The sequence below is a fragment of the Callospermophilus lateralis genome, chromosome 16, assembly GCF_048772815.1.
Source record: "Callospermophilus lateralis isolate mCalLat2 chromosome 16, mCalLat2.hap1, whole genome shotgun sequence".
Classification (NCBI taxonomy): Eukaryota; Metazoa; Chordata; class Mammalia; order Rodentia; family Sciuridae; genus Callospermophilus; species Callospermophilus lateralis.
In genome coordinates, this window is record NC_135320.1 from 81,616,733 (window position 1) to 81,631,837 (window position 15,105).

Consider the following 15,105-nt stretch of genomic DNA (forward strand, 5'->3'; position numbering starts at 1 on the left):
ATTGTTAACTGAGTGGGAAAACATACACCATGTCTTTGCTGGTGAGGAGCCTCCCAGATGGCCCCTTTTAGGTTCCATCCTGTATTTACAGTTGCAATTCAAATTGACAACGGGCTTTGTCTCTTCATACTGTGTGTCTGCAGAGATGTGCAGCGTGGTTGTTGCCCTGTCAAGCCACAGATGTGATTGCTCGCAGGAGGAACAGAGGAGAAGCAGAGCCGCATGGCCTGGATTAAGGGAATGCAATCATCAGCTCATTTATTACTCCTGAAAATGACATGTCCAGTGAAGTGAAACAATTGCCAAGGTGTGTTGACTCCCTACTCTCGTTTCAGTTTCCTGATTTTGAAAATGCTACATTCATCCTGAGCCATCCTCTTAAAGGGAATTAAGATTAATGTAGAGAAAGATGATATTCTAGGGTTTATGGCCTTTGGTTGACAAATTTGTCTCCAGCTGAGCATGACGATGAGCTAGTTACAAAGAATCTTTGCCTAGCAATTCTGTCATTTTTCTCTCATAATTTCCCTTTGGCTTCTTCATTAGATGTTCATTCATGAACTATATGAGGCATTACTGATGAACAGTGAAACAGGTACTCTTCACTCTGGAATGATTCCAAATGCTGTGTTCAAAAGGCTAACCCTTGAATGGTTGCTCAAGAATGACTGGCATTGGAGCCAGGGTTTGCATCTTTCCCTCACCACTTGCTAGGCTCCTGATATTCAGGATGTCCCTTTTCTAAGAATCTTTCATTTTACTTTAAAATGAAAATTAAGGAACCATCTATTTGACATCATAAAGGCCTTTATCATCACACATAAAGGCCCTTAGTAACATGCAAAATATCATACAAATGTAATGCATTGTGCTTTGATTTTTCAAAAATATCTTTGAGGGAAAGAGACTGCTTTACACACATATAATTTAACTGTGTGCCTTTATGTGTATGCATGTGTATGCACAATACAGGGCACTTGTACATTCTATAATATCACCCATATGATGAATAAGTTCATTCATTTTATGACTTGGTTATCTACTGTATGTTTGACATTTTTATAGCTGCTGAAGATAAAATGGCAAATATGATAGACAACACTCTTGCATCTATGGTGTACCTTCTCTAGAGAAATTAAAACAACTCATAAATTAGAGAGATTGGATTTTGAGAGTCTATGATCATAGGAATGTCTTTATCCTATGAAGACCTGGGAAAATTTGTTCTAGGCAGCAAGAACAATGTCCCAGAAGCAGAAAAGACCTGGGACATTTGAGAGACTTAAAATAGACACAGTACTTCAAGTTTGAGGAGAAGTAGAGAAGGAAATCCAATTGAGAGAGAAGCAGTAACCAACTTAGAGCAGAGGATGGAGTAGGCTATGGTGAGGAGTTAGGATTTTACTTTAGGTGTTATTAAATGTCAGCATCAGCTTTTAAGGGTATTGCATATACTATCAAATAGGGAAAACTAAACAGTATCTCTTCAAAAATCACAGACATTTTTAAAGGAGATTAATTTCCCCCTTCATCTATCTACAAGATCTAGGAAAGAAACTTAAACCCCTAGAGGGCACTAAAGGAAAATGTTTAAGGAATCTTTCAGCACCTACTGAGGGGAGAGCGCTCTGGTTGTTCCTCCAATCTTGTGACAGGTGGCTGGACCTAGGAAACCACAGTTTATCTACAATCCTACCCAATCAGGAAGGTGGATGGGCTTGGTTTACATGAATCAGGACCTCAGTTTTCACAGTGGAGGGCTGTTCCTTATGGGGTGGGAGTGGGGAGACATGGGGGTTATTTTTAATCTTCCATCTGGTAGTATTTGAGTAGAGTATAAAACAAATATGGAGCCAAAATTTCCTTTCTGGATTCACTTGGCAAGGAAAAGATCTCTATACTTAGAACTTTGAAAATATTCATAATTTGCCACTTAGGATGTGTTATTCTAAATACTACTCCAAACTTTCTTGATGAAGTCTTTAAGTAGCATGTACCAAGAAAGGCTACTGTGTGAAGAGTGGTGGCTTATAAGAAATGGAATTTTCTGCACATGATCAGATAGTTATGGTATATTGTGAAAACAACTCATAATGAGTTAGATTTTAAAGACAGAAGGAAATGGGAAGGAAAAAAAAGAGGACTGGCAGGGGAGGAAAAGAAGAGCAAGAGAATAAAGAAAAGATAATGCTGATGTCTAAATATATAATCAAAAAATGCAAAGAAAGAAAGAGCTTTGGTGAAAATAGATTTATATATATTGTGTTTCAGATCTATGTGTATACAGATTTGAGAAACAGCTAATACACTGAATAATTTTATGCCTTCTCAAATAAATAATCTTACTCTCTCTCCCCAATTGAAACATTATTATTTGTAAGGTTCATGACAATTTTGAGAAAATATTCATTCTTGTCTTTTATAAGGGACACATTCAGTGGATTGACCCTTATAGGTTCTTATCTTCCAATTTCATGCCTGATGATCACAGTCATGTATTTTATATGCTCTCTGCTTTATCCAGAGACACTTCAAAAAGCACTGAAAGGGCAGCCAACCAGATAAGTAACCTGAGCAAATGGATATAGAGCCATCAGAAGAGACAAGGCCGAATCAAGTAGAAGCCTAGAGATCAATGATAGTAAAGCACCCTAATGGGGTTGGCAATCTAAAAACTGTCCATAATTTTCAGTAGTGCTTTGCCTGTTTAGTCCGAGAACTATCTATTCAAACTCAACCACAAGGCAGAGGAGTACATCTTCTAATACAGCAAAAGTGATAGAAGAGGACAGAAGAGGTTGGGGACGGGGCAGGAATGGGCAAAATGCCCACCTTGCCCTCAGCCTTCTATCTAAAAACATTGCCATTGATATGTTTTCATCATTGACAACCCCCCAAATGCACTCCCCAGACGATTGGTAAAGAAAGTGTCAGGTCATTAATTATCAATTGGTTTGAGTGAATTTAAACAATGGAGTCTTTGTCCACCTCCTCATCCATAGACAATGAGAAGTTTGTTCACACAAACACATCTATATTTAATGAGAAAAGAGAAGAAAAGTGGGGAGAAAGGAGAAAGAAACCTAATGAATGAGATTTCCCCTAAATATTACAAACCATCTACATCAAAATGCCCATTTTCAATTGATCAAAACTTTCATCCTTTGCCAATACTCCTGGCATCCTTCAACTCTTGAGTTTGATTTATACACTGGGGTTGGATATGATAATGAGAGAAGATAATCATGTTAGGTCTCCAAGGCAATAAAAATTCCCAAATAAAATCATGTCATAGGATTGGGTGAGCAAACATTTGTAGGGAATCCAGTACCAGCAGTGTTTAACAAACATTGGTTCCTTCTAGAGCTGAGGATTGTGGCATGGAGAAATGCACAATCCCAATTGTGAATCCCAGAGTTCCTTACAACATTCTGTGGTGACTCTGACTCTAGTGAGTTAATCTCTTAACTAAGGGTCACCTTCTAAATCTGGGTGCTTCTCCTCCTTCTGTCACCTGCTCCAGAGATTGCAGACCCTGGGGGAGTGTGCAGCAGAAATAAATCTTTTTTTTTTTTTTTTTTTTTTTATGCTGATGTCAGAATGAAAGGGTAGAGCTGGCAGAAACTTTGAGAGGTCATTTAGTTCCACTTTCTCCAAGAAGAAAGAGAGAAGATCCCACCGGCACCAAAGCCACTTAGGTGCCAGGCTGGGGGAGGGGACCCAAGAGTGAGGCAACCCTGGCTCTGTGGAAGCTATTTACTGGGGAGTCCGGAGGTGAAAACAAGACAGGCAGGAGTTACCTGGTTGATGGAAATGACCGCCAGCCGGGGAATGACCACTTGGAGGATCACCTGCAGCAGCGAGGTGCACAGGCCAGCCAGGATGGCCCAGGTAAGTGGCAGCGGCAGCATGCTGTAGGTGGCAAAAAGCGTGAAGAGCACGTAACCTATGCCGTCGCCCAGGAGCCCATAGCCCAGGCCAGCCGCCAGAATCTGGGTGGTCATGGCCACCCAGGTGACCACACCACTGTACTGTAGGTATGTGTGCGAGGTGGTATCCTTCCGGACCACCACCAGGGCGCAGATCACCACCTCAATACCAGTGAAAAAACCAAGGAGGATGCCCTTGAGCGGGTCCATGGGAGCTGAGGCCAGGCTCAAGTGAAGGACCAAGAGCGTAAGTTTGGTCAGCACATCCAGAACGTTCATCACCACCTCGGATTTGCGCCTCTGGCCCAGGAAATATCGCTGGTAGAGGCGTTCCAGATCCCGAGACTTGAAGGAGTTGCGCAGCGTGGGAAAAATGACCCCTCGGTAGCTATAGCCCCCATTGAGAAAGAAATCCGAGTTGCTTGGGGCACAGTCAAGGTGTAGGAAGCCTAGGTCGCCCCCGCCTCCGCTGCCGCTGCCACTGCCACTCCCGCTGCGTTCTGGGAAGACTTTCGTGCCGCCAGTGCTGTGCGCTCGCTCCCCTGGCCCCAGAGAATATAGGGGAAGCGCGGAGTCGCTGGACAGCTGCTGAGCATGGTGATTGGGACCGCTGCCGACAGGGTTCGAGGCTTTGCGGGAACCACCGCTCCCGCCGCCGCCGCTGCCGCCCCGGTGCCCGAGAATGAAGCGCTGCTCGGTGATGTGCCGCACCGCCGTCTGCCACAGCAGCCGCTGTGGCCGGGAGCCGCTCCCACCGTCGCCGGCCGGGGGCGTCGGGTGGATGGTGTAGAGTTCTTCGCTACCGCTAAGGCAGCGCACATCCGAGAGCTCCATGGCGCCGGGCCGAAGGGAGCTAGGCGCAGAACCTGGGGGAGGCAGTTAAAGGAAGAGGTTTCCAAAGATCCGAAAACGTCCTGGTAGGAGCTGGGCAGCGAGCTTCTCTATCCTAAGCTGCCTGGTTGCAGGAACCCTTGGTAGGGGGCCCCGCAGGTCAGGTCATAGTGCACCCGGGAAAATGGGCTCCTGGAAGATCGCAGCAGATCCCCGCGTCCTTGAGAGCCACCCTCCCGCCAACTCGCGCAGCTTGGGTACGCAGCCGTGGTGGTGGTTTTTTGTCTGAAGAAGCTGTGGCTCTCTGAGGCACGCAGCCCACTTCCCGGGCTCAGGCTCTTCTTAGGCTCCTTCTAGGCTCAGCGTCTTGGCGCAGCCTTTGCTCTCCAAGAGGCACCCAGGCGCCTGGGCGCAGTGGTTCTGCTGAGCGTCGGGCGGGTCCTGGCTGCCGCACTGGTCTCCCGACGCCCACGGCTGGACGAGTGCAGGGGGGCTGGCCGGGGGTGACCCGCGGCGGCGATGGGATCCGAAGTTAGCAGCTGTAGCTGGATTCATCGCCCTTCGGAGAACTCCATTGCACTGGGATGGGGAGCTGGGGCGGAGCTGGGGGCGGGAGCAATTAAGGAGGAGGAGTGGGGGACCATGAGGTGATCGGGCGCCTCGTGGGAAGGTTGGAGAGGTGGTAGCCCCAGTGCTAACAAGTCACCAAACAGTTAATTTGGAGGAAGAGGTGTGCTGGAGCTCCCTCCTCGGCTGGTTCTTGGCTGTCACCACTTCCAGAGCGAGGATTGACAGCGCAGAGCTCTCTCTGGCCAGAATCATCCCTTGGTGAGGAAGGCGGAGGGTCTCTGGCCCAGGGTCCCAGCCTCGGCTATAAGATGAGGTCAGCGCTTGCAGATGTGCTTCTGAGAGGTCAGCATACAGTTCCCATCCCCGTCACTACGCTATTTGGTGTCCATTTGGCCCAGAGCTAGGAGGAGTAGGAAAAGGGAAAAAGAAAAAGTGGGGAGGGCTCCCAAGCCATAGCTCCGAGTACGCAGAGAAGCCAGAGGTGCGGATTCTTGAGGCTGAGAACCGAAGGTTGGCGGGTGCCGCGGCAGTAGGTTTGGGAGAGAAAACAGGCCCCAGGCCGCGTGGGGGTCGATGAAACGCCTCCAGACCCCGGGAAGCTCAGCGTGCCACCCAGCGCTCTGGGGCGCGCAGAGGGACCAAGAGACTGGGAGGAATTTGGGGACCTGTCAGAGCGGTCAGACACCCGCGGCGACTTAAACCCGCCTCCGCGCAAAGCCACGCCCCCGGAACCCGGGTTGGAGTGGTGGTGGCGTCTGGGACCACGCACCCGGGTCTGGCCAGGACGCCCCTGGTCCTGAAGGCAGCCGCACGCGCGGACCGGCGTGGGAGAGGACCCCTGCGGGCTGGCGCGGGCGGCTGCGCTCCTGGCCCTCCCTCCGCTCTACTACCCAGCGCTCCAGCTGGCCGCGCCTGTCGGTTCCTCCGCTGTTCTTTTTTAAGCACTGGCTCTTGTCCTCGGCAGGTGCGGAGCCAGAACTAGTAGGCCGCTTTGCCCACGGACTCCCAGAGCACAGCGCGAATGGATAGAGGGTCTCTTTCCCCCCACTACCCAACCGAATGTCTTTCGACAAAGCCAACTTCAGGCGAAGCCCCAGATCACCCAAGAAGCCGCAATCCGAGAGGCAGACAGTTTCCTGCGGGAATCTTTTTACTCCGCCGAGGGCGCCAGGTATTTAAATTGGGGCGACCCCTGCAAATTTCGTACACTAAATTTCTTCCCGCCAGCAGTAGGGATGCGGGAAGAGCTTGTTGGGGAAAGGTCTTTCCAGCGGCCCTCTGGGGCGCAGGTTTTCCCGCCCACCGCGGTAGCGGTCAAAGCCCGCGGCGGCGCTCCAGAAGACCAAATCGCAGCGCGGTGGGTGCGTGGGGCCACCGCCAAGCCTCGCTGAGCAGTTTCCTTGAGTGTCGCTTCCGCAGGTTGCGCGCGGCCGCCGCAGTCCCAAGCCTGGCTGCAGGTGGTGGAGCGGTGGTGGCCACGACCTCCGCCACCGCGACTGCGGCTGCAGACGGTGGAGCCCGGGCCCAGAACACAGTCAGCTGATGGCCAATGACGTCAGGCCCTGGGCGCTTTCGCGGCGCCCAGTGGCGTCCCATGAAAGCCCAAATGACCGCCTCGCCTGGCAGCCCCCAGTTCCCCTGAGCGAGCGATTTCCCTGTTCTGAAAAGAAACTCCTGTCTCCCCATTGCCCCGAGAAAGAATAGCTTCTGATGCGGATGTCCCTTTCCTCAACCACACACCACCATCTCCTGGGTTATTCGCAATGGCCATGTCCCAGAAACACGCCGTTTAACTCTTTGCTTGTTAACCCCCACCCCCACCCCAGGCATATGGTTCACCTGTCTTACATAGAGAATACCAGAATGAAGAGGAAAAAGTCCTCTAACGTTTGTTTCCACCCCTAACCAGCAGATTTTTGGAATTTGCTACACACCCTGGAAAATATACCTTCCAATCCAACCCTTGAGAGTTGTATCCTACCATTCCTCAAGAAAGAGAACAAAATTAAACTCTCAATTTTAAAGAGAATTCTATTTTTAACTCAGATTGTAGAAGAATTAAAGAATTTCCAGACTAGCTATCTTACCCAATGGGACTGGAAGTTAAGTGCGAATCACCTCAAACAACTGTTTTGCAGTTGTCAAGGCCTTAATAAAATAAACAAGTCGAGGAATTATTCATAGAGAAAAATTGCTTGCTTCTTCCTTCAAATTCCTTGCACTCCTCCCACCAGTCCTACTGGACTGGGCAACAAGTATCTTGATTTGAGAAGGGAGCTCAGACCTGGCAGAGAGTTGGAAGAATGGGGGCATTGCCCCAAGTCATCTGTGCTAATTACCATATTAGCAAACTTGGCAGTGGGATACATCTCTTCAATTTCTCAATTCTTTCTCATTGGGGGCCTAAGACTCTGCCTGTTGAATGCAGATGGAATTTTCCTACAAAAATCTTTCTTCAGTCTGGACATATCCCAGGGTGATTTATTCAGCAGCAAAAGGAGGCAGGCCTTTGGAGGGGGAGATTGGACCCAATCAGATAAAAAGACTCTGCTGGGGCTAATGAATGAGCGCAGCACAGGGCAGGAAGAACTCCAAGAATTTTATAACCTCTGAGGTTGGAGCTAAGGTAACAGGGAGAAAACATCATCTCTGCTCAGCTGACTCCAAGTGTTTCTTGGCTATAAGGGTGTCATCATGGTCTCTCTTAAAACAAGAACATGATCAACACAATGAAATTCAAATGTTGTTCTATTCTTGGGACGAAATGGTGCCACTCAGTTCAAAAAGCATTCAGTTTTTGAATGACAGCATTGGCACAGAACAGATATTGTGCTTTTGGAGTATGCAAATCATCAAATGATTTCAAAGCACTTCAGGCAAGCAAAGTCAACCCACTGTGTTGAGAGTAGGATGGGATTTGCATCATGCTGTCCTTTATTACCTGCATATTTACTTGGGCTGGATTTCTATTATGATCTAGGGACAATATTTTGTTAACTTGGTGTCTTTTTTGCATACGATTACCTCCTCTTAATTTGATCCCGTTTCCCTCCCTCCAAACACCACTCACCTTATTCTTCAAAGCCTGAACATGTTGTCTCTACATGAAACCTCCTTTGACATCCCCAAGGAAAGCAGAAGACTCCTTTCTGTGTTGTTCAGTAGTCTGTTCTGGACACTTAAGTATGGTCCCTACCAAAGGGACTGGCTATGCCTCATTTGCTTACATGTCTACCTGTCTATTGCTTCTCCCATGAAACAGTGAGCTCCCTGAAGAGATGATTGGTTTTTGTAGGGCCTGTATCCCCTGGCCTCTAGCAACTACACATAAGGATAATGATAAGGTGCATAACAATTTTCCAACAACTATTAGGTATCAGACTCTCCCTTATGAACATTTTGTTTATCATTCTAGTGATTCTTTGAATAAGGTCCATCTCTATTTTTTATCATTCCTATTTTACTGCCTAAAATACTGAGTCCTGAAGCTTCATGTGGCTAAGTACCTTACCCAGGATCCTATGATTAGTAGATAGCAAAATTCCACTGATTAAATTTAGGTGGTATAAATCTAGAATCTACATGCTTAATAAAAATGCTGTAACAAACAACAGATGACTAATTTAAGTAGAATTAATAGAAGTGAAAATGTCAAATTTATTTTGCCTTTTCAAAAGCAAATTAAATAAGAAACTTCTGAGATTTTTTGGATTGGGAAATCTGTTAGGATGAGTTCAAATGACAGATGAATGTAGCAGAACTCATTCTTGTTCGGATGGAGGGCTTATTAATTTTGGCTCAGTTCAAGGCATAGACACTATTTTTATAATTTGTGGAAAAAAACAGATTTTTACATATTGGATTTAACCAAAATAATTAACTTGGTCTACTTGATTCCATTGAGTGATTGCAATGGTGGGAAAACCATCCTTTTACCTCATGGGAAAATAACATTTGTTTTGTGGTGTTGCTGCATACCATTGGCCACATTATCATAACTGTGTTTAAGAAAGGGAATCTGTTTCCCCTATGATGTACTTGGACTTCCTAGGTTGAATATATTAACATGAATTTAAGTTTTATACTAACTGTGCCCTTTGCAAAATGCTCATAGAAACTGTGACACTTACTGAAGACATAAAATATTCACATGTAAAAGAAAAGCTGGAAAGAGGACCTGAAACCAGAGAGATCTTGTTTCCAAAGGGAAGGAGAGTGGTGGTGACAAGGAGCTTCGATTGTCAGAAATCCTTAAAGGAAAATGGCATGCCTGCCTTGTGGGAACACTACTCATCTTAAAGGATCAACTGCTTTGACAGAACTCCAGGAAAAGTCAATTCCAAGGTGAGTGGGATTCATCCATGAGCAAATCTATAAATTAGAAACCTCACACTCAACATTTCATCTGGGATGCAGCACATTGCACAATAGAAAAACAAAACCAAAAAAATGTTTATTTTATTCCTATGTTCTCTTTCAGGAGAAAAAGGAATTTTTGTGAACATTTCATATCTTCCCAGGAACTAGTTGAAATAGCTTCCAGTGCCTGGAAGGAGGAGAGCATCCTGTCAGTGGGAAAGTAATTCCAAGACAAGGAAGGCAGCCAGGCAAGTGTAGGGCAGAAGCCTTTGAGGGAGACAGACATGAACATTTTCTTCCCCTTAAAAGATGATCCCTTGTCTCTGGTTTAACTAGAGGATGAGCTAGCTATGATTTTCACCAATGCTTTACTTACCAAATTTCTAAAATAACAAGACACACATAGGAAAAATCATTAAGAAGCTAGTAAAAGGAAGTAATAATGAAAAATAGAAAAGTACTCATTCACCCATGTCACTAAACCTTTCAGTGACAGTTTAAGATCACACTTATATACTCCTGGGGTAAAATGTGCACTCAATGGTAAATAGATTTTTCTCCTGCTCTCTTTCTTAAAGTCCATCCAATTGCTATGTTAATATTACAAATACTTCTTATTTATGAAAATATTTCAGCCTACACTATTTTCCCCTTGGAGACCTTTGGGATTTATTTAGAATATTTAAGCTAATACTTTGTAGATGACATTATAATACAAATACATTTATGTTCATTGATATGATTATATATATGAACCTCATTTTCTTTCTTTAACAGATAAAAGCCATTTCTCTTTACCTTTAAAAATCAATGTCTTTCTGTTTCTAAGTGACTGGGGAGACATTTACCCTGAGATCTTCCTGGGTCTTTTATCTGTAGTCTCTACATTCAAAGAAGATGCCATGGTTCTAGACTTCTTTGCAGTGCCTGACTGTGTGTGTAGCTGGGAGGGCAGGCACTCTGGCTTGCCCTCTGGTCTTCGGCTGTCCATTCACAAAGGCCATCCTGAGGCACCCTTGACCTATCCACAGGAATCTACCCAACAGCACTTTGCATTACATTCAACAGGCAGATGGACAGTCTTCTTAGAGGGCTGTCTAGGGTTCCATTTGTTTGAAGTGGACCTTGCCCTTTCACCTTAGGGCCCTGTGTCTTCTCCAAGACACCACCAGGAAGTCATTATAAGGAAATTCAGACCTTCCCCAACCCTCAATGCCACCAGCTTTTTTTTTTTTTTTCTATTTCAGAACCGGGATTGAACCCAAGGGCACTTAACCACGGAACCACATCCCCAGCTTTTTTCTTTCTTTCTTTCTTTCTTCTTCTTCTTCTTCTTCCTTTTTTTAGAATCAATTTTATATTCTTTATCTTCCCAGAGAAAAACCATTTAAATTACAGAGAGAAAAAACTTAACACAAAACAATAATATACAGGCAGATGTAAAATTCAGAATGGAGGATGCCAAGCTTTTTTCTTTTTATATTTTCTTTAGAAACAGGTTCGTACTGAGTTGCTTAGGACCCTGCTAAGTTGCTGAGGCTGACTTTGAAATCCTCCTGTCAAAGCCTCAGTTGCCACTAGAATTACAGGTGTGCACCACAGCGCCTGGCTGCGAGCAGCTCTTTTTCATCTCACTAAGAATCCTTGTTTTTCAAACTTCCAAGATCACCTTGCTTTCCCTGTACATTCCTGTTCTTCCGTGCACTGCACCACTTCTTGCACCTCTAACGTCCTCTTTGGGAATCAGGATTTTGAAAAGACAAAAGCTAGAAAGTTGCAAGGTTTCTTTTACTTCCTGTTCCTCCTTTCTGGGAATGATTTATAAAAAAACGAATGAAAGAAAGTGAAATGGAGGGCATATGAAAAATGGTACCCACACAAACTATAGGAAAATTTTCCAAACCAATTGCTTTTTTTTTTCCCATGCTATAGGGTCCAACTGACATGGGTTTGTTAAATCCACTTTGTGAGTCAAATTAGTATTTAAAACTAAAGTAAAAACAGTAATATAGAACCACAAAGATTATTTATTGTTTTGTTACAGTATACAAAGACTTCTTTCAATATAGTCTTCCTTTTTAAAGTCAATAAAGGAGGAGAATCAGACAAAATTTCAGAAAAACTGCTTTATCAAACTCTTGATACTATGCTATCTGAAACTCATATAAGACATAAGTTTAAAAATGGTATTTTTCATTGTCCAACTTAATATCTGCACTCTTATCTCTTTATAAATCAAATGGATTTAGATAGCACAAGCTCTCTCTCTCCTCACACACACACACACACACACACACACACACACACATATATACACACACTCATTTATACATTTATAATTTGCATATGCTTCCTGGACCCAATGTAAAGTGGATTTTTTGTGTGGATCTCTGTTAAAGAAATGTTTAGAAGGCACTGAGCTAGCCTGGAGACCCTCGGTGACATCATGGGAAATCTTTTTTAACTGCAGCCATTGTTTAGTGTTTTTCCTTGTCAGGAACTTATTCCTGCATTGTGACTTGAGGTGTGTGAGGTGAGACTTGAGGTGTCCCACTTGAGATGAGGTCTCTGTGACCTTGAGCAAGCTATTTCACAGTCTTGAACTTCCCTGGGAGGGTGGAGAGCAAAGTTTTGCCAGATTTTGTGAAGATGAAAGGTAATTCACTTAACTCACCAGACATGATGCATCCCCCACGGCAGGCAGACCCTCGGTACTGAAGGGGACCCCTGCCTCCCTGGCCCCCTCCCTCCGCTCATTGGAAAATACCTACTGAGTGCCAATGGGATGCAGGGGTTTACAACTTTCTTGTTTCCTGTAGCTCCACTGCCACTGGCTTATTTTGGGCTTCTGTGTCTCACCTAGATAAAGTCAATAGACTTCTAACATGTCTCTGGTTGCAGTCTGCTTCCTTTCTTCATCTGCTGTGATCATTCTAAATTAAAAACAAGATCATACCGCTCTTCTACGGCTGTGGGAAAACAGAGCATAACACAGCATTCACCTTCCCCAGCAGTTCCCAAGTGTGCAGTGTGCACTGGCCAAGCCCAGTGTTGTGCAGTAAGCCCCCTGCCCCCACTCCTGTGTGCCTGCATGTCTACACATGTCAAAGAACAACTGCCCCCAACTCATCTTGTCACTTTTGCTTAATACATTGCAACATCTCTGCTTTGCCTTTTGCCCTTAAAAACCTGAGAATGAAAGACCAGTATCTCTAGGACTGGGTATTACTTCTCTCTTCACTCTTACCTCTCACTATGGCCCATCTTGCTCTCACGACCACCACCACACTCGACTACCCTCAGTCCCCCAAGTGTGTCTTTCTCTTTATTCTCTCTGTACCCTTTGCCTAGAACCCTCTTTGTACTCATCTTTTGCTGTTAGCATGGGGGTCACTTTCTTAAGAAACTTTCCCTGACTCCATTGCCTGGTGCAGCTGTGTCTATGTATTATAAATGCTTATGCCTACAAACGGTGGGAAAACTCAAATAAACGTAGTTTAAACAAATAGAGGTTTGCTCTTCTTACACAGCAAGAATGGTGGATGAGGGTTTTGCTGGTTTGGTTCAGGAAGCCAATTGTACAAAATGTTTTGTTCTGTACACTTTAGAATTCATTGAATTTAGGATTCTTAGCTCCTCTCTCATGATGGCTGCAGCTTATCTAAGCATCTGTTTCTTTCACCACATAGAAAAAAGCAAGAGTAGAACACAGCTATCAGGTGAAAAGGTCTTTCCAAAAGCACACAGAAGACTTCCACCTTTTTCACATTGACCAACACAATATTCTGTGCTTCCCTCTAATGCAAGACCTAGGGCCACCTTCCCAGGGATGAAGACATCTGATACAGGGAAACAGGGAGCTGGTTCTCAGGTAGACAACAGAGATCTATTTACAGTTCTGACTAGCTTTTTGCTTAGCAAACCATACGTTTCTAACTTAGCCCTATCCAGTTCTCTCCTCTGTAACTGTCTGTGTAGTCAGACTTCAAGGTGATCCACGATGATCCCTAGCTCTTGATATCCATGCTCTTGCATCGTCTCCTTCAACACTGTGTTAGAATCAATCTGTGTGGATAATACAGGGAAACAGAAATGGTGGTATGTGACTTCCCAGATTAGGTCATAAAGACACTGTGGCTATCCCTTGTTATCTTGAAGTATCTCCTCTTGGGGAAGCCAGCCACCATCTTGGATATGCAGGCAGCCTTGTAGAGAAACCCTTGTGGCCAGAAGCTGAGACCTCACACCAGCAGCCAGCGAGGAACATACACTGCCCTCCAGCAGCCACCTGAATGCACCATCATGGATGTGAATTTTCAAGCCTCAATCAAGCAGTCAGATCAGTTCAGTTCCAGCTGAGCACCTTGCTGCAGCCTCATGAGTGACTCCGAACCAGAATCACCCAATTAAGATATTCTTAAATTTTTGGCCTTTATGAACAGTGATATAATGTTTATTGTTTACTCTCTAAGTTTGGAGATTATGTGTTATTCAGCAATAAATAACAAATGCACTATCTGCCTCAATGAGCTGTTTCTTCAGGCAAAAGAGCAAAAGCACAGCAACAAACATAGCAACCTTTATGCAATAGATGGAATGGAAAGAAATAGTTTTCTTTAGTTCTTAATTCATTATATACAGGAAAGAGAAATCTTGCATGGTTCCAGTGATCAATTTTATTTTTATAGAGTCATGAGTGATTTAGGATAGGGCCCAGCATGCAACTGTGCTAATATCACTCCTTTGTTTAAAACTCTTCATGAGCTTCCGATTGCATTCAGAAGTATTTTGCACTTCTTGCAGTTAATTAACAAACAATGGGACTCCCTTAATTAATTGAAGGAAAAATGGATGCATAATCTAGAGATGCCTGGAAAAGACATTTGCATCAGGCTTTGAAAGATAAACAGGCACTGAAACTCAACTCTTAGCTAAGAAATAAAGGTCAAGGGAACAAGCAGCTTTTGACCATTGCTTGATGTTCCCTCCATCAGTGTTTTCTGGGTCATTGCTCAGCTGCCTCATTCAGGATTCACTTCCGCACAGAAGAGATCCTTGACTATCTCACTGAGTTACTTGTTCCCAGAATTTTCCAAACAAGAAGTATATGTTTATTTCCCATGTAGCACACACTTCAAGCCACCTGCAGTTATCTTATTATATGGTTGGTTCATTCATTTTCCATCTCCTCTGACTAGAACATAAGCTCTTGGAAGGCAGGGACCAATGTGACATCTGACACTCTTCCCCAGTCCTCAGCAATACTAGAAGCTTAGGAAACAGTTTGAATGAATGAATGAATGAACTTGGTAACTAACAGGCTTGTGATTGTGATGTGGAAAAACCAGAAGCCAAGTTAGCCAGAGTAGGGAAAAATCTTACATGTCATGAGCTGGGACAGAGCAGGCCTCAGAAC

The 15,105-nt window shown here is 44.7% G+C and overlaps 1 protein-coding gene across 3 annotated transcripts in view; it reads right to left on the bottom strand.

Moving 5' to 3' along the window:
* Adcy8 (adenylate cyclase 8) overlaps positions 1-4,763 on the bottom strand; it is a 214,448-nt gene extending 209,685 nt beyond the window's left edge. For all 3 annotated transcript variants that reach the window (XM_076835574.2, XM_076835573.2, XM_076835572.2), the window contains exon 1: positions 3,801-4,763. In XM_076835574.2, the coding sequence (XP_076691689.1) occupies positions 3,801-4,763 (963 nt within the window). The remainder of the gene's footprint in view (positions 1-3,800) is intronic.
* Positions 4,764-15,105: the final 10,342 nt, after the last annotated feature.